At 48.7% G+C, this 18925-nt stretch overlaps 6 protein-coding genes across 17 annotated transcripts; 2 read left to right on the plus strand and 4 right to left on the minus strand.

The window, feature by feature from the left end:
- Window positions 1–930: 930 nt before the first annotated feature.
- Window positions 931–2660, plus strand: LOC120900234. Its single transcript, XM_040306965.1, has 2 exons — window positions 931–1967; window positions 2120–2660. Exons 1-2 carry the CDS (start codon window positions 1202–1204, stop codon window positions 2428–2430), a joined length of 1077 nt encoding a protein of 358 aa, XP_040162899.1. The 5' UTR covers window positions 931–1201; the 3' UTR covers window positions 2431–2660.
- A 776-nt stretch (window positions 2661–3436) lies between these two features.
- On the minus strand, window positions 3437–4405 carry LOC120900236. The gene is made up of 4 exons (XM_040306978.1): window positions 4271–4405; window positions 4152–4197; window positions 3690–4077; window positions 3437–3615 (listed from the first exon to the last, which is right to left on the minus strand). Exons 1-4 carry the CDS (start codon window positions 4326–4328, stop codon window positions 3490–3492), a joined length of 618 nt encoding a protein of 205 aa, XP_040162912.1. The 5' UTR covers window positions 4329–4405; the 3' UTR covers window positions 3437–3489.
- Window positions 4406–5146: 741 nt separating this feature from the next.
- On the minus strand, window positions 5147–8268 carry LOC120900233. Of its 2 annotated transcripts, XM_040306963.1 has the most exons (5): window positions 8010–8268; window positions 7595–7634; window positions 7441–7458; window positions 5476–7330; window positions 5147–5408 (listed from the first exon to the last, which is right to left on the minus strand). In XM_040306963.1, the coding sequence occupies exons 1-5, from the start codon at window positions 8062–8064 to the stop codon at window positions 5253–5255; spliced, it is 2124 nt and encodes a 707-aa protein (XP_040162897.1). In that variant the 5' UTR covers window positions 8065–8268; the 3' UTR covers window positions 5147–5252. The 2 variants fall into 2 exon arrangements, with proteins under 2 accessions (XP_040162897.1, XP_040162898.1); XM_040306964.1 differs by lacking the exon at window positions 7441–7458.
- Window positions 8269–8829: 561 nt separating this feature from the next.
- Window positions 8830–14032, minus strand: LOC120900235 (ATP-dependent RNA helicase glh-2). Of its 11 annotated transcripts, none has more exons than XM_040306973.1 (8): window positions 13962–14032; window positions 11753–11811; window positions 11650–11688; window positions 11427–11586; window positions 10684–10782; window positions 9794–10076; window positions 9657–9726; window positions 8830–9422 (listed from the first exon to the last, which is right to left on the minus strand). In XM_040306973.1, the coding sequence occupies exons 2-8, from the start codon at window positions 11796–11798 to the stop codon at window positions 9304–9306; spliced, it is 816 nt and encodes a 271-aa protein (XP_040162907.1). In that variant the 5' UTR covers window positions 11799–11811; window positions 13962–14032; the 3' UTR covers window positions 8830–9303. The 11 variants fall into 11 exon arrangements, with proteins under 11 accessions (XP_040162907.1, XP_040162909.1, XP_040162905.1 ...); XM_040306975.1 differs by having other exon boundaries at window positions 13912–13979; XM_040306971.1 differs by lacking the exon at window positions 13962–14032 and adding an exon at window positions 13833–13955.
- A 1122-nt stretch (window positions 14033–15154) lies between these two features.
- LOC120901551 (PPE family protein PPE11-like) lies at window positions 15155–16150 on the minus strand. Its single transcript, XM_040309579.1, has 3 exons — window positions 15831–16150; window positions 15575–15733; window positions 15155–15458 (listed from the first exon to the last, which is right to left on the minus strand). Exons 1-3 carry the CDS (start codon window positions 15923–15925, stop codon window positions 15278–15280), a joined length of 435 nt encoding a protein of 144 aa, XP_040165513.1. The 5' UTR covers window positions 15926–16150; the 3' UTR covers window positions 15155–15277.
- Window positions 16151–16692: 542 nt separating this feature from the next.
- LOC120901550 (lamin Dm0-like) lies at window positions 16693–18917 on the plus strand. Its single transcript, XM_040309578.1, has one exon. It carries the CDS (start codon window positions 16980–16982, stop codon window positions 18705–18707), a length of 1728 nt encoding a protein of 575 aa, XP_040165512.1. The 5' UTR covers window positions 16693–16979; the 3' UTR covers window positions 18708–18917.
- Window positions 18918–18925: the final 8 nt, after the last annotated feature.

Below are 18925 nucleotides of genomic sequence, written 5' to 3' on the forward strand. Positions count from 1 at the left end.
CGTCAATGCCGAAGTGTTAGACCTAGACGCTTACAAAGCAATTGAATGTCACTCGACCGTTCTAAGTCGCGACTCCTGCACCAGCACCACCACCTCAACCCGAAATGGTGATTTATTCTCACGTGCTGATGTTTCGCGAGCGAGAATTTCACGCAATTTCCTCCTCAAAAGCTACAGGGTACAGTAACGTGTTCCCCCACCCCCTTCGAAGCAAGGGTCATCGTGTGGTTGACATCGTAGAATTCGATTGATTTTATCTTTCCACCACAAAACGATCTCGCGTACCAGCAGAACCGTTCAAGCGAATCGGAATACGCTACGGCCCGTTTCTTATGCAAAACTGCGCCCGAGCACAATTTACGATGTGTTGAGGTGGAAAATTCGTGCACGGTCTAGAAGCTTTTCTCGTAGGCCAAACGTTTGCCCTGGAAGGTAGGGTTGATAGTGATGATTGTGAGGCGAGTGAGCTGAGAAAGTGACGGCCACTTTGCGTGATTTATGGAAGCAATTTATGGCCATGATGAGATCGACCGTAAGGTACGAAGGTATAAGCACTGGTTTTGTGATTTTGTTTGCATAGTGATAATGTAGATAAATAACTGCTCTTTGCTCAGATGCTATCTTTTGTAAGGTCTCAATGAAAGTGAAACGATCGAAGTGATTAATTCACCTTATATGATGATCATCATGAACTAGAGAGTTTTGAAGATTTAATTAGACAGCATCATAGCAAAGATTTGGGAGATTTTGTGTAAGAATTACATTTCTGATCATATCCCAACACTTTTTGAAGCCTTGTCATCACACACTTTTCATGGTTAGAAATAGCCTAAACCTTTTGAATTCTTCTACTGATTCTTCCCAAACTCAAAAGTCCATCTCGAAGCTCATCTTCTCCCTTCCCTTTTGTGTTTGAGCGCGCGCGCGTCTCTCTTCCCAGGCAGCAACGTTTCAATTCATCCCTCCAACATCATTCATCACGCAAAAAAAACCTTAGCACCCACCCGTCGTGGTCAGAGAACCTGTGACCTGCGGACGTTCTTTGCACGCGAAACACAAGCCCAGTAGTTGCGACTCGTCTCGCAGTCGAGGTTCGTCGCTTACGGCGCGTAGATATCATTAGTTAAGTGACTGCTGCACGGTGCCCATTCAGTGTACGAGGGACAGGTGTTAGACGACCAAGAGTGTGTTGATATCGGGAATGATTGCCCACAGTAAGATGAGATACGTTTGGTACTGTTTCGCGCTACTTGCGCTTGTGTTGTGTGGCACCTGCCGTGCTGTTACTCCTTCGGGAAAGGTGGACTTTTCCGAGGCGGATGATTTGAACGACGAAACCAACGGTGGGTTCGTGAGTGTGTACAAAAACTTCCCCAAGATTCAGGTGACTGTAGACACGCAGAAGCTGAAGCGTGTCCCGCAGCCGGAAACGAAAAGTGATGAGTCGAGCTCGGGCAGCTCCGGCAGTTCCGGTTCGGAGTCGGTCGAACGACCCTCCGTTGGAGTGCGAACGGATATAACGATTGAAATTTCGGAAGAGTCGGCAAACGATACGCGCATCAGTGGTGATCGTGATGGGAAAAAGGATCGCAATGGTCAGAGTGGTACGGGTGGTGGAGATGCTGCCGGAAGTGGCAAAAAGGATCGCAACGGAACGGGCAAAGGAACGCACGATGAGGACGATGACAATGCGAGCATCCCAGTGTTTAAGGGAATGGCGGGAGTGTCCACTAAAAAGCCGAAACCTACACCAACCCGTGGGTCGATTCCACATGCCGACAGCAGACCGATCGTAACGTACAATCAGCGACCGACGGTGAGCAGCTTTTACGGCCCGGGCAGTGACGATCGCAACCGTATCAGTGGAGAGTACGATGGCTGGAATGCGCATTACCCGTCGCACACGGTGACGGCCGTTTGGACCACCGAGCGACCGTACCTTCGCCGGGTGGACTACGACTATCCAGGTAAGCCGGTGATCGTACGTCACGTTAGCGTACGCTGTGGTGACATACAAACACACAACAAACACAGTATCTTCCAGCTGTCAAACGAATGATAACGATCAGACTATTCCTCACGAAATATGCATCTCTTTTTCTCTCTCTCTTCGTTACAGGGCAACATCGATCGCCACCGTACTACAAGGGTTACGTGCCCTACAATGTGGGCCACCGTCCCTCGCAGTCGGCGGAGCAACATCCCCATCATCATCACGCCGGTGACTGGAAACCGTGCTACTGCAGCATCTACCAGCCGTGGGGTGCACGTGCGCCATCCAATCCCGTCCTGCCCGGCACGGGAACGTTGCACCCGACCGCTCACCCGCCACCGCGAAACGGCGTCGACAACAAAGTAGACATCCCGGCCGTCCATTCGCCACCGCCGGCACCGTCGCACCAGCAACACTATCGATCGATCCACTCGTAGCGGAATGCATTTCGGGTTTTTGGTGGGAGAAGCCCATCGATCACCACCCATCACCATACCCCCTCCTTCCGTCCTGCCCTAAACTCACCCCACTAGTCTATAAGAAAGCAGCAGCAGCAGTGCATTTCCCGTTTCCAAAGCACGAGCTGGGAAAAGCAACCTCAAACAACTTGTTGTATTTTTTTTGTAAATGATCAATAAAAGTTGACACACTTTTTTCTACCATTAGATTTCGTTTGGAGCATTTTTCCCTCGTCGCTTCTATACCCTCTGTGTCTGAATAGGGATCGTCACAAACCAGCTCGGGTTGATCTTCCCGCTGATCGTTCCCGCATTATGTCACCTGTGCATCCTCCCCGCTTTAGCCTGCTGAATGCAGCGCAGTTGGGTGAGACAACCCGGTTGCCTTCACATCACCAACACAACTGTGTGGACTGCGGGAAGGGTTTTCTAAGCTACGATAGACACGCTGACACACACATAGACAGCGACCTGATGCCGTAGCCGTTTGGCCCGACCTCCAATAAATTGATAAGACATCAGAGCGAGGTTCGAACGACGCAGATGCAAATCATTCCGCGCTCGATCACATCACGGGAAGCAGCGAGTTGGTTAGGGCTTAAATTTGAGTGTTTGATTTTTTTGTAAAAATGCAAACAAAGTCGTGTTTGATAATTGTGTTGATTGGTGCAGTATTTGTGTTCTCTTTAGCTACTCCGTCAAGTGCAGGTAATGTGTAAATAGTGTGAAAAACCTCCGACATTCTTGATGGCTAACGATCGTTCTTCCTTCTTGAACTTGCAGCACCCGCCTCAACCGATATGGATCAAATGGAGGAAATGGAAGTGCTTGGACTGGTTGGATGTAATCATGCCGTCACCGTAACTGCGCTACCACTTCCCGGATTCACTCCAACCTTTGAACAACGGCAGCGATCGGAAGAATCGAGCGAAAGTGGCAGTGCTTCGAAGGAAAGTCCAAGTGTGCAGGAGATGCGAAATGATCATCGATGAATAAAGTGTGTGGTTTATTGTTAAAAAACTAGAGCTTACAACCCCCCTACACCATAATAAGTCGTCTCGTTAGATTGTTTTGCACTGGGGGACCCCCACCTACGACGGGACCGACGTATTCCACCGAATCTGTTAGACGAAGTTCCGGAGGAATGAACCCGCTTCGTGCGTACTAGGATGAAGAAATAAACCAATGTTAAATGGTTAAGATAAGGTCTTCTAAAGGCCGTAAATTAGTGTCCTTACCATGTAAACATTAGGTAGTTCTAGCTCGTTCGTATCGGCAACGGTGAACACAAGACGATCGTTGTTTGAAGGATTTCTGGCCGTCGATGTAGTTGATGGAGCTTTTGTTGTGGGCACGATCGGAACGTAAGTAGGAAGATCTATAACAATGGGATCACTTAAAGGTTGCTCCGTTGTAGTAGTGCTACTTGGTGGCTGCTCCGTAGTTTGCCACCACCAGATACTCGGCGTCTCGGAAACAGGATCATGCTGAGGTAAATCACTGACGGGAGTTTCCTCCGTCGTAGACCAGGGTGGAATCCAAAGCATTTTGGAAACCTTCTCGTTGATACCGTTCAGAAACTCACGCTTCTTCTCGTACACGGTTTGTTTCAGCGTGGACACTTTGCTTCAAATGGAAAGGAAGCTCAATGAGTTAGTAATTCCGAACGATTTTGTAACTTTTGAGTTTCACAAGCTCACCCAAGCAAACTGCTTCCATCCTGTTTTCCCCAGTCGAGCAGTGGAGCTGTAACGGAGAGCAAACAAAATACGCTGTATTACACACACTTCTACAATAACCACAGTAAACGGTGACTTACAGCCTCTACTACACCCAAGGTATAACATCACAACCACAGCGACCAATGATCGTCTCATTATCAACACAATTCTTGGGAGCGAAAATCAATCCGAACTGTTTTGCGTTCAATCTATGACTGATCTTCATTTAGCAGTGCGATTCTCGATGCCGGTGACCCAGTTATCAGGGAGGTAAGCGAAACGTAAACACTCCAACCATAGGCGTACAACACTCGTATGCATTTTTCCCGACGAGTCAAGGTTTTAACGAAGTACTGCTTATCAGCTACAGTTAACATTGGGGCTGCTGGTTGAACAAACTCCGACAGCAGTTACTCGTGTAGAGGCTGCATAAGTTCAGGATCATGGGTGACTAGATCAAGGATGACGGAAGTGCATTGACGCTAGGATCGTTTTCGTGTTAAACCAGTCAAAAATAACATGAAATTGGTACATTTTTTTAAATAATGTGCGCGGGGATACATTGACCAGATGATGGCAAAGGGATCTAGTTTATTAATACTACTCTAAGATCGTTGATCAAAGATTTTACGATGATCCCCGGTCAAACATCTTTCCACACACATTCCACACTGCCTTAGTTCCTTCAAATACAAAAAAAAAGTTTAGAAGAGGGTTTTTTCCAGAAAAAAAAATTTAATATTATCCTATTTAGCTCAGAAATCAGTATGACCAGTATGATCAGTATGATCAGTATGAATGATCGTGAACTACTCTTCTGCCCAAAGAGCGAGCATGCTGGCTTTCAAACCTGATTGGAGGTCTTAAAATGGTTTAGTTCTGATTTCGCTCTTTCCTTGCAGACATTTCAGTTAAGCCTGAAAGACGTTATGCTTTCTCAAACAGCTCATTGATTTATAATAACACGTGAAACGTCTAAGAGATGACTTCATACTTTATTGAACGAATGTCTTACAAACTACATAAATTAATGCTTAATTACATCAACTATAACGCAAACAAACTGAGGAAGAAACCTCCTTACGTCGTGTGCAGACTGTACGTGCTGACTTTTCCATCGTCATCCAGGGTCGTGGTGGCTGCCTTATATCCTGTCGTCTTTCCATTGATGTTGTGCTTCTCGCTTTCGGCAGTGGAGAGCATATTGAACGTCTTGGGTTTGCCATCGTCGCCATACTGTGAGGAAGACAAAAAAAATCATTAGCAAATGTCTTTGTTTAATGAATCCGCCCTTTCTACTTACACGCTGCTCTGAGGCCCACTTTGAGCTGCTAGACCAAGACTTGGTACGCTGGTAACCACCCGGCATTGTGCCCAAACCGTCCGACTCGCCTCCAAAACGAGTTTCTGCATCGATCGTTCCACTTCCCGTCACGGCACCATTGTGCACATTCTGAGCCTGCAGCCGGGCAAGGGCCTCCGACTCACTCATAATGTCCTGTAGGTCCGTTTCCGCACCGAAACCTCCCGCTCCACCTACGGCACCGAACCGACGTCCAAAGTCATCGTTCGCGATAGGATAGTGTACGAAGCCACCTGCACTTCCGGCCTTGTATCGACTGTTGTGCGAAGAGCTGGCAGCGGTGTTGGAATACTGCGAACCGTATGTAGATGCTCCAGCCGCCGGTGCGTAGTAGACAGGACCACTAGCTCCGGTGCGCTGTTCGTGTGCTGAGGATGCATACCGAGAAGCCGACGAGGAAGCACTCACTGGAGCGGGCTGTATTACGATCGGAACGTTGAGTGAGTTTTGGGTGTGTCGCTGTTGGGACTCCGCGGCACTTTCGTACTTCGAGGATGAAACAGATCCGGTCACAGGAACAGGTGCGACGTATGTTGGTGCAGAGTGGTACGTTTGACGACGCTGACCCTCCATCGATTGGGCAGTGTTGTATCGGGTGCTGGAACCAGTGTTGGGAACGTACGATCCCGTACGAACGTACGAACTCTGTTGCTCGGTGCGGCGTTGTGAAGACGCTGACGAAGCGGCCGGAACCGTGGGTGTGAGCAGTCTCACGGGACGGTCAGTCACCAGCGTATCAACTGTATCCTCGTAATCAACCTCCTGGTGGTGTTGTACTGCTTCCTTTTCCTGATGATCGTACCCTGCCCGGACGGGATAGAGATCCGACTGGCGCTGTACAGTTTGCACCGATTCGGCACGCTGCTGCGATCGCTGTTCGTTGACACGCTCCGAGTGCACTGGTTGGGCGATGTTCAAGTTCACCACTCGTCCGGAAGCGTCATAGGACGTGCTGGATGCTGCTTCCTCAGTGCGTGATCGTGACGGTGCATAGTACTGCACGGAGGAGGCGATCGGCTTCGAGTACAGCACGTACGTGTTCGATGTGGACGGATACTGACGGTACTGGGTGTGATCTTGCTGGGCAACGTAGCGCCTGGAATAGTCATTGTTTGCTGCCGGGTAGGTGACCGGCTGTACAACCTGCTGCTCGTTCGAAGCAGCGGCGAAACTCGAGCGTGTGTTGTAGCTGTTGCTAGCACCCGCCACGGGAAGAGGAGTGTACACAACACTGTTAACTACTGGGCGGCTTACAACCGACCGTTCACTGCTCGACCGTTCGTAACTGCTCTGAGCGGCGTGTGTTTGAGGTGCGGCCACCGGGTACACCACCGGCTGCACGATACTCGAACGGGTCAATCCATGATCGGCACTGTAGAGAGCGCCCGAAACGGGCTGAGCTACACCTGCGCTACTGTGAACTTTCTGCTGTCTTGAGGAGGACGAGCTAGAATAGCTGGAGCGTGTGCCTGCCGTAGACGCAACGGCTGGGTAGACCACCGGAACGGCTACGTTCTGTACCGACGACTCCGACATACGCGACGAACTGGCCGAATATTTCTGCGAAGAACCAACTGCACCGGCTGCACCAGTGGAGGTAAAGCCTACAATACCCTGTCCGATCGTTTCGGCATCACTACCAGCATCGGCGGCGTAGCTGTTGTAGCACAGAGTATCACACGGTCCAGTAGAGCTTCCGCTGCCCGCCACTAATGCCGCGGCCTGATGTTGTTGCAAACGCTCTGCTGCAGCTTTTCGTGCCGCATTCACGGACGATTCGTGCTGGGAGTAGTGTCTAGGAGTAGAATAATGAGAAGGTTATGAGTAACGAAGCAATGGTTCAATTTCAGCTACAAATTGATCTTCTTGTTGATCGTGAAGCTACTCGGCGCACATGCTACTTACATTCCAGTTACGGCCGCACTTTAAAGGGGGAAAGAAGAACCAGACACAACCAAAGCAAAGCATGCAGGAACGAAACGGAATTGAACAGAGAAATGTTAAACCAGAGCCAAACAACGCATGATCGGAGATACATTTACGCATGTTATACACTTACTTGTTGTGCACTGAGATATCCTCACTCCAGGAAGCGATCCCTATAGAAGATGTTGAAAAATACAACCATTATTAGCAACCTTTGGCTAGCCTCACATATGTAGATGAAGTTCTTCTTAGTACTCTACTCCATCACTTCACTGTTTCTAGAACCTGCCAGGCCAAGCCAGGAGATAGGCGGTGGCTGACACGCACGATGGCGATAAGACTAAAAATATGTTATGACGATCATGCTGCTTGCTTCACGTATAATCTTTAATCATTTCAAAGGCAACAAAATAGAAGACTGCTGACGACACCAATGCACGAGGAGCACATGATGCAAAGACAAATTGCAACTGTTGCAGATCAAGTATTGTACTATCCACGATCACTGATGTTTCAACACTTTTACCAAGGATTTTGTATGTTTTTACCTGCATTACTGTATCCCAGTAAGAGGGCTCCCAACACAACGCAAACCTTCCACATTATGCTTCAATGTGCAACCGTTTATTTCTCGAAACAGGCACTTCCACTTATGACACTCTTTCCTCAATACTGTTAAGTACAAAGCAACTAGACAATTCCAAGCTCCCAGCCAGTGGCGAGCCTGCTGTTTGTTTGTTGAAGTAGACTTAATCCAATCCGTGCACCACTCCAGTTGAGCAGCTCGATGTGTACTGAAAGCTTTATAGAACCGTGGCATGATGTTATAGTACATCGCCGGAGCCTATTCCGAGGTCCGATCGGTACGTTCTAGTTGCTTCGCATGGCTCTTCGGCAGCTCCCGAGGATGACCTCAATCATATCGATTGACACGCGTTATCAGGGTTCCTCGCTCGGACATTCCACTAAACGGAGAGAGACAGCGAAAGAGTGTGTGTGCGTGTTTGTGTGTCGCTGGCGATCATGTGCTGATACTACCGTACTTCACAGTATTCCAGCGCAATCCAGTCCGGCTAGCCAAACGGCCAAGCGCGCCGTAGCCTTCTAATTGTTTGCTAGTGGCGGAATTCCAGGAAGCAACGATTCACTTACCCTGCGCTTATCAGCCTACGGTCAGACGGAAGTTGCTCCTTGCAGGAGGCACTCGCACATGTCCGATGTCAGTAAACGCTAACTCGGTCTAGGTCAAACCATTGCCATTAATACATTTGCAGGGCTGGCAGATGAATGGAACAACGACCCGATTGATCGGGCCATGATGAAGATCATTGTTCGGGTAAAAGAAAACAAAGCGTTACAGCGGTGTACTTCAGCTTATTGATAACTCTTCTGCTTTATTGTCGATCACCAGTGGACAGGTGTGGACAGTCTTACATATTGGATAAAATTATCGAAATGCTTAGTAAAGTTGTAAAATTTTTAGCACATAAGTACGTTTCGCTCGCTAAAAATACATTCACACACACACACACACTCCTACACAAGTTTAGTGTCCGGTGGACTATCGCCTCGCTACCACCTCACATGTCCGCACAGCACACAGTAGTAGTAGTAGTAGTAGTCGCATCCGCATTCGCTCCGCTCGATCCTGAGAAGGTGTACACTGACACATTGCTTGTTTGAGTTTAATGTTAAGCTCCACCGGAGCAAAGCTGACTGCACTCTCAGAGGGTAGGTCGTGAGATTGTCTCTACTCTAGGTCGTTGTTCCGTTGTTCTGCAAATCCAGGGTCAGGCATTTCGTCCGTAGTCGCATGCTGATGATGGTCATTGAAGACGCAGTTTAAGAGTGGACGCGATGGGTCGTCACCTTGCCATTATCGTTCACCGTCGTCACTGCTTCGCGGTGCGTCTGGCCATTAATGTTGGAGGAGGACGAGAAGCTGGACACACCGACGAATCCTGATGGAAGAGGAGAAATAGAAAATGCCGAAGATCAGTGTTTGTTGACTTACAATCAATGCCAGACAGTTTGGGGTTTCCCAACGATTGGGAGTTTCGATGGTCACGTTATCTGTTTTCGGCGAAAAAATGCGCAACATTTTTCGTTACGTAAACATCGAACGCAGGCATCGAGTTAGGTTTTTTCCTTGATAATCTACTACACATGATGTTTTTTCGTAAGCTGTAACATACCTGGTTTGCCGCTCTGGAAGCTGGTCGCCTGTTCCGAACCACCGAAACGGGTGTCTACATTCGGTACGGCCTGTGAAACACAAAAAAAAAAACATAAGTAAAGCTTGCTCCAGGCTAAACCAATCAAAAAAACTTACCGGATTGCCGGGATAGACTGCAGCCGTCTGGTGGAATCCACCCGGTCCGAACGAAGCAGTAGAGCTGGCACCGTTGAAGTTACCGGCGGGGAAGCGATTTTGAATATAGTTCGGAGCACTGGCAAAGTTAGCTCCATACACTGGGAAACCACCAAAGCCGGTACCGGCTCCAGCGCCTGCGAAACCAGCACCTCCGAAACCAGCACCTCCGAACCCTCCGTTAAAGGCAGCCTGCTGCTGCTGGAACAGAGCTTGCTGCAGAGCAAACTGCTGCTGATACAAGCTACAGAATGGGGAGGAATGACAGTAAAAAAAGAAGATTAGTTTTAAAGCTGCCAATTTTCATTCCGCTAATTGCCAACAAAGATCACACATGTTCTAAAAAACATTTAAAAGACAGATCAGAGGAAACTTAATGTGTTTGTTTTGGAGTTTGGAGGATGTGTTGGTTAGCCATAGACTTTTGATCACAAGGGAAGTAGTAGTTACGATGTATTCTTTAATTGGAACATTAGTCGAGAGAGATCGTATCACACGATCGAGTAGTGTAGTATGGATCGCAACATGCCATCTGGATGAGAATAAGAAACAACAGTTCCCACACACTGATCGAGATACACCGAGAAGTCATAAAACTTCCACCCATCGACTGATCGCGTACGTCCGGCTGGATGGATGGGAATGAAGATCCTACTCAATATCTCACGTCAACGTCCCGGCTAGATCGTGCCAATTCTCAGCCCTATCGAACAGGCATCAGGTAAGGTGAACTCAAGGTGAACATGGTTGCCAAAAATGATGAATTTGATGCATGCACATGCTTCGCGATCCGTCGCAGAGAGGGAGAGAGGGAGAGATGTCCAGACGGGAGATTTGTTTTTGCCATTTACTTGTGCTGTTGATACGTTGGTTTGCGCCATGCGGGATCCAGGAGTGATGATGACGCTGATGCCGTCGCTCTCGGCTCAGAATAGGATTGCGTCAACGAGCTTCGAGAGCATCGCGATCGCAAGATCGCCGTACCGGGAAGCGAAAGATGATGTGTTCGAGTCATTACGAGCACCGTTTGGGGGGGCGAGTTCAGTGTCGCCCAAAAGGAGGAGGGAGCAGAAATAACAAAAAGCAAAGTGTAATCAAGAGGTTTAACTAAAAAAAGCAATGCTCATTTCGATCGCGTACTGTTTTGTGCTGCGATCCGATCAAGCAAAGCGGAATAAGATGCTGAAATCTGCAATCATTGGTAGCATATAATATCATCAGCTCATATTACTTCAAGAATAAATTCTCGAAAAATACGCCTACACTAACTTTTGACTGAATGTAGTCATCAGTACTGAAGTACTATTTCCTGTGCGACAGATTTCAACGTTGTGCTGCTATCTATTATCTTCAAATCGCTACCTAAACTCTTCAACAAGGTGCATGTTTCGGGAAAGAATGTGCAATAGTAAAGAGAAAGAAAGATAGTGTATGTTTTAAGACCCATCACCCATCAACAACAACTATAGATGCCTTACGGCAGACCATCACCTACAAACTGATTACTACAAAAAAAGCAAACAACGTAATAAAGCTTCTTCCACCGCATGAGCCTACGGGGGCCATGCCGTGGTACTGGAACATTTGGTATTACTTTGCAAAGTTCGCCTGGATGCCCTGGAAGAAGTTGTTGAAGTCTACGGTCGGGCCGGGGAAGCCGGCGAACCCGGGCGCAAAGCTACCGGTGCCAGTTCCTACCGCCACGCCGGCACCGTTCGGTCCGGAGAAGTGCGTCGTGTAGCCGCCGTTGTAACCTGTGTTACCATGGGGGAACTTGTCAGCATAGTCGACACCAGCGGGGACCTGATTATAAAGACCTGTTGCTTTGCCATCCCGGTAGGTAGAGGCGGAGTATCCTGGATTGAGAATAAGCGGTGGTGTCAGTTCTGGATTGGGAGAGGCTTTCTTCAGCGATCTTACCTGCAGCAGCACCGGCTACGAGCGTACACAGCACAAGAAACTTCATTTTGCCAAATTACCTACGAAAATGGAACAGAAAAACGCGTAAAAAATCTACCATACAATCGTTTGACCATTAGTTTTATATTCTTCTGCAAATTGTGTCCTCTCCTTTGATATTTCAGTTGACGCAGATTGAATCACAGATCCGGTTAGCCCTGCCCCATACTGTGATCACAGTGTGTGCCATAAAAACCAAACATCTCATATCGTACGCAGGAACGACCGAAAACTACTTTCACCCCAAAAAAACGACCCGAAATTGTACAGGTTTTTGGAGGGGATTTCCCAAACTTGGCAAGAACCTACACATATCCTCACTTGCCTACGCCCAATAAGCCTTCTTTATGGTGTGAAAAACCTGCACACCAACCTGCTCTGTCCATCGTTGCCGGCTGGATTCATCTCGGCTCGGGTTGCACTTTAGCGGATTATTTTGAGGCCGCGTTATTTAAGGCGTAATGCGTATGATATCACTCACGTCGCGTCACTCGCGATCAACAGCTGAGCAGAAACTGAAACAGCGCAGTAAAAAGCAAAGCTCGCCGCTCTGTCCAAGTCCTCAGACACACTTCAGCACGGCGAGTGGTCATAGGAGAGGAGGAAGAATTAGTCATCCGTTGTAAATAACCAACGCACGAGAAGGAAGTTAAGCCACCAGAAATTGCCGAACAAACAAAACAAAATAGATTGGCGAGTGATTGGCGACTTGAGTCAACGAAGCGATTTGAACAGATAAGAACACCAAATGTTAGATGGTTGTGTATGGGTGGCAAAATCAACCCCAAACAGTGGTAGCTTTAATCCCGCAATTTATTAGATTTGTTAACCACCAAACGGAACACAAATACCGTTCATGGTCAATGCCGAAACTGCTTTGCCGGCTCAACAGTCTGGGCTTGGTTTCTCTGTTGATCACCGGTTCATACGATCGCAGGGTGGGAACAATCCTTCGTTTATTCACTTATTAGCATACCATTAAGATTCATGTCCACGGTTTACTAAGTGCAAAGTCGAAACTTCCTATTGAAATAGGCAAACAAGCCCCGATTGTTCTACAGCGCACACTAAATCATCGTCACGTTCGTCGCTTGCCCACTCGGCAGTTACTTAAAACTATCACCACGGCGATGTATTTTAACGTTTCCCCTTTTCTCTTTACGCACACAACTGAGCAAACGAGGGGCTCTGACTCCAAAGAACCCACGAACCGATTCAAATTTCATCAGTAAACACTACGGGTTGAGAAGACACGGTAAAAAGCATCACCCGGCCTTTGTGTCCCTTGGGTTGGGTGGTGCTCGCGCAAACCTGTTCCTACACATCGTTGTACTTCCCCATCGGCATAGAGAGAGACTCGCAGGGGTACCGAAAAGAAGGGAAAAAGGCCAAACCGGTTCAACAACGTCGGAAAGAAGATCGCACCGGTCCGGTAGTAGTTTTATCTGAGGCGTGCCATCGTGGGATTTGAGGTCGTGTTTGACGTACGACTGTGATACTGGATCATGCCGGATGCAGGCCAGGCCAACAAACACACACTCTCACACACACACACGCCACACACACACTGTGATTCGGTTTCACGGTCAAGACCAGCTTCAGATTCAGTGACCGTGCGACCGGCATTAGAGGCACATTAATTTACACCGAACGAACCACAGGCCACAAGTCTCTCTCTCTCTCGCTCTGTCTCGCTGATCTGATCACGGTGGGGCAACCACCAAACACTGTGCCCGAAAAGCTTGCCGTGAACATGATTGATAAGGCTACACGTTGAGAGGTCTTGCTGTGTAATGTTTGGCGTAAGATCGCTTCTTTGCTGCACAAAACCACTCGAAAGAAATGCTATTTCTGTCTTTTATTATGCACATTCGTGATCTCGTGTGCAGTGCAAGATGCATCTTCCTGCTGCTTCAGAGGTTAACAGAGGTCGCGATTGCAAAACGGCCCCCTCGCCGTATTGCCGTTGTAACGCGCCCCTTCCTCGTGGTGCGATAATCCCTTGTGCTGCTTCCCTATCACGACGCCCATCCCCACTTACACTGAACTGCACTGAACTGATTTGGCAGCAAATCAAATAGAAAATTACGCGATTTTTGGCGTGTTTAATAAACACATACACACAGAGAGAGAGAGGAGGAAAGACTCAATCCTAGCAGATGATACGCACCACGATCCGGTCGAACGTCAGGCACGAGAATGAGGTGTAACCTCGAGCGGTGAGGTTGCTTTATACAAAAGCACGATCGCGAAGCGCGAAGAGCCGCGAACCCCGGCGAACAGTGCGTGTGATCGCGCGGGCGAGGGCTGAGTCGTAGAAGAAGAAAACAACACAACAGCCCAAGTAGATAAACAGCACGCTAAACAATAACAAAACGAAAAAGGGTAAAAAAAAAACGGAGGGCCCCAGAACCGGTTCCCGGTGGATGGGTGGTGGTGGTGGTGTTGGGGGGTGCTTGAAGTGATCTGCATAATTTGATCGCTCAAATCTGCACCATGCGCTGGTGACACGTTTTTTAGTTTGATAAGATTTTTGCAAAAAAGAGCAAAAATGTCTAAAATGGGAAATGGATTTCCCAACTTTTTTCGCAAATCAGGATAGGAAGAAATTTCGCACGAAACTGGACAACTTTTCTTAACGCAAATTAGCGAAAGCTGCTGATCTCTCTCTGGAGAGAGTTTGAAATAACTTTTAATTCTAATGATCGTTCGATTTTTCCCGTTAGATCTAGTAGACCACCGTTGGCATTGAAGAGCTTCTTAGCTCTTGTCGTTGCTATGGAGTCGAAGTACGCATGTAAAGGGCGAAGGACACAAGCCGGGGTTTGAAAACAACAACAACAAAGTTCGCCCTACACAGTCGCGTCGTGTCAGTCATTCACCTCCGGAAAAGGGTCTGTTGGGTGGGGAGGTTTAGTCTGGCGACGATCGTGACATTGAGATTGTTTTATTCGCCGGCTTTAGAAGACAACACATACGATAAGAGCGTTCAAGAATTGGCTCTTATTGTACAAAAAGCAACTTTAAGCATACGTAAGATTATTTATTCCTTTAGTGTGCGCCCGTCGCTCCCGGATGTGAAGACGATTCTCTGCAGAAGCTTTGCTTTCACGTTTCTCCGATGCGACGACCACCCGTCACCGGTTCTGGCCATAAGGGATTTCCCCAAAAACGGATTTCGAAGGTACACAATGGCTAATTCGGTGCATAAACAGAACTGGAAAGTGAAAAATTACAACCCGGTTTTAATTAATTGTGTTTTAACTTCAGCATGTGAACGTTCTGGCCATGGGGAAGGGATGGATGGGATACATAACCGTCTCATAAAGTCTTCATGTTTATGATTGAATTGTTTGAGCTGAATGACAGATCAACGATCAAGTATCAAGTATGTTTTATTTCCCCAAAAAGAAGGGTTTTATTTTCTTATTTAACGCAATTTCATCTTGTTCTGCTCTCTCTCTCTCTCTCTGCAATTCTCCAAACTTAACCAAGCTTTTTGAAAAATTTGCTCCATCGTTTGCTCAACTGTGGCGCTTTGGCAAATCCAGTTTTGCGCCTCGCACTGGAAGCACTCTCGGCCGTCACGGATCCATGGTGTGACGAGCCGGCAGAAGCACCCGAACCAGCATCCGTATTTCCATTTGTCGAAACCGAACCACTATGGCTAAAAAAAGAAAGAAAATCACACACAAGTACATTAACAAGAGGATTTTATATCACCATTAAGACATTAGACATTAGGAACACAATAGCTTCTTTATCTAATAATGGGTTTCTCACCTTATAGCGATCGGTCGATTGTGCACCGAGGTGGCGATGGACGTGGAGTGCGAAACGGACACTCCTGGGAGCGCTCCCGGTGGACCCTGTATGCCCGGTATGAGGGTGGGTATGATCGTGCCAAGAATTGGCAGAACGGCCGGCAGCACCAGTGACGCTCTACGGTCAAGAACGGAAGCACACAAACCAAACCAAAAAAAGATACACTATAAAGCTCAGAACGTTTTGATGTGCGGTTCCCATAGTTTCTGCTTACCCCGGAAACGTTTTCGGTTCCTCCCGGCTACCTGCCACACGCGCGGTTACTCCCAGCAGCAACACAACACCGCTAATTAATCTTCCGAAACGCATATTTTTGCTACAGCGGCCGAGCGGACAGCAGAGATTGTTTTTTCCGAGAAGATTCACCACCGAAGCTTGTAATGAAATCAACGATCTGCAACCAAACGCAACCGTTGTTCAGCAACTGAATGAAGAGTGATCGTCCATTACGTTCAGCGGATTCATAAAAGTTTCAACCATAAACCCCGTCGGTGTGCCGTCGGTGGCCACGTCCGTTGGAGTACTCAAGGTTAATTGGGGCGGGCATCACCAAACGGGAAACTGATCACCGCTTACATATGTAAAAGGATTCCCTTTATGATTGTGCAATGGGGCTGGCGAGTGTAGAAGTGGCGTAGATCGGCGTTTGATTGTGATTGTGCACGCCTTGTTGCAACTGATGCAATTACCCTGCGATGTAGGGTAAGGGGAATATGTGTTAGATAGTGAGGGATAGATCCACTCAATGGCACAGTATTGTTTGGGGGACTGAGCGGATTAATAAATCTAATTAATGTGACTAGATTCCCATTCCAGCGTATAACAGCTCTGAACTGCATAGTGGTCAGTAAGTGGTCGATCTTACGGATAACCTAAAATACCACTAAAACCATACAATCACTTATTTTACTATTTTAAGCAATTTTTTAGGAGAATCAGAAACATCTCTTAGTCTAAAATTAATTTAAATAACAATTTGCATACATTAGAACTAACACAATATTCAGCAGATGTTTATAACCACTGATCTTCGAAAGATCGTTTGCCTAACCGCCATTGAACTTTGGATCGATCGATGAAACAAAAGCTTCAATCTCGTACTTCATTACAGATGCTGCAGAAGTGTGTGAAGCATCATATCAGTAGCGAACGTTTCAACAGTTAAAACAGTTAAAAACTCACAAATGTGACGATCGAGTTTAGTGTTTTCCTTTTTAATCACTTTTAGTAACAAAAACAAACTCCCGAATTCAGACAAACAAAAGTAATTCGCATCAAAATACGAGTGATCGTGCGTTAGCGGACGCGTACTTTCTCGTTGAGGTTAATCCTGCTGGGACGCTTCCATCTTTCCACACCAAAAATGTCACAGAAAATGAAGAAACCGGCCGCAAAGCCATCCTCCACCACCGCAACCAACAATGGCAACACGGCCCATACGCCCAGCGGTGCCCAGTCCGTGTCGTCGTCCGCCTCGACCGTTTCGAGCGCCTCGGAATCGTCGGAAACGGCCCTCAGCCCGTCGCGTCGTAGCCGACTGCACGAAAAGAACAGTCTCATGAACCTGAACGATCGGCTGGCCTGTTACATCGAGCGGGTGCGCTACCTGGAGCAGGAAAACTCACGCCTCTCGCTCGAGCTGACCACCTTCCAGGAGACGGCCGCCCGGGAAGTGTCCGGGCTGAAGTCGATCTACGAGCACGAGCTGGCGGACGCCCGCAAGCTGCTCGACGAGACGGCCCGCGACAAGGCAAAGGTCGAGATTGACGCGAAGCGCTACTGGGAGGAGAACGAGCAGCTGCGCACGAAGCTGAACCGCCGGACGAAGGAACTGAGCGAGCTGGAGAAGGAGGCACGGGCGAACGAGTCGCGGTGCATCGAGCTGACCGCGAACTACAACACGCTCAGCTCGGAGCGCAAGAAGCTGCAGGACGAGCTGAGGGAAGCGGACAAGGAGTCGGACAAGCTGCGCCGCACGTTCGAGAAGATGCGCAAGGACTACGAGCACGAGACGCTGGTGCGCGTGGACCTGGAGAACAACATACAGAGCCTGCGGGAGGAGCTCACGTTCAAGGAGCAGGTGCACAGCCAGGAGCTGAGCGAGAGCAAGCTGCGCCGGCAGAGCGAGATCAGCGAGATCGACGGCTTCCTGATGGAGCAGTACGAGACGAAGCTGCAGCAGACGCTGCAGGAGCTGCGCGATCAGTACGAGCAGCAGCTGCGGTTGAATCGGGAGGAGATATCGGACCTGTTCGAGGGACGCATCCGGGCGCTGGAGGAGCGGCTGGTGCTGGAGCGCACCCGGTACGACGAGGAGAAGGCCAAGCTCGAGCAGCAGCTGGACGGGATGCGGAACGAGATGGCGGTGCAGCTGAAGGACTACCAGGATCTGATGGACATAAAGATTTCGCTCGACATGGAGATAGCGGCGTACGATAAGCTGCTGTCGTCGGAGGAAACGCGCCTCAACATTACGCCGAACGTGACGAGCACGAGCACCGGCGGTAGTTCCGCATTCACGTCCAGCTCGCGACTGTTTCGAACGCCGTCGCTGAAGCGCAAGCGCAACAATCTGGACGAATCGATCGACTACTCGGTGGTGACGTCGGCCAAAGGGGACATCGAGGTGACGGAGTGTGATCCCGAGGGACGGTTCGTGCGCATCGCTAACAAGTCCAAGCAGGAGTACGCGCTGGCCGGCTGGCAGTTGATCCGGCGGCCAGTGGATGGGGCCGAGGTTAGCTATCGCTTCCCAAAGTCGGCCAAAATCGAGGGCAACGGGATGGTGACGGTCTGGGCCACGGTGGCAAACCGGAAGCCGGATCCACCGACGGATTTGGTGATGAAGGGTGCCCTCTGGACGGTGACTGATGCCATGTCGACGGTGCTGGTGAATGAGGAGGGTGAAGAGATGGCGCTGGTCGAACGGCACCGAATGATGAAGCCGCCCAAGGACAAATACTTCCACCACGAGGAGAGTGGCGGCCGGCTAGGGGTGTACGGAGCGTCCGGGCTGTCGAAATCACCCTCGAACGGGTCGGAGGCTGGGCGTGTTGGGAACAAAAACGATGAACAGTGTAGCGTCATGTGAATGAGAGTGGGCGATGTTGGGCGCAGTAGAACAAGTAAGCGGTTTGGTTCCTTTTTGCATTCAGTGTTAAAGACCGTAGTCAGTCGTTGTGTCATTTTGTACGTAAAAATGTAAACTCCAAACGACACGAGAAGTACACGAGGAGAAGAAGCTTTAGTTTCAACGTTATATAGTCAATTGTATCGATCAATAAATGCATGCTAAAGATCAGTCTTGTT

The sequence above is a fragment of the Anopheles arabiensis genome, chromosome 3 (genome assembly GCF_016920715.1).
Source record: "Anopheles arabiensis isolate DONGOLA chromosome 3, AaraD3, whole genome shotgun sequence".
Taxonomy (NCBI): domain Eukaryota; kingdom Metazoa; phylum Arthropoda; class Insecta; order Diptera; family Culicidae; genus Anopheles; species Anopheles arabiensis.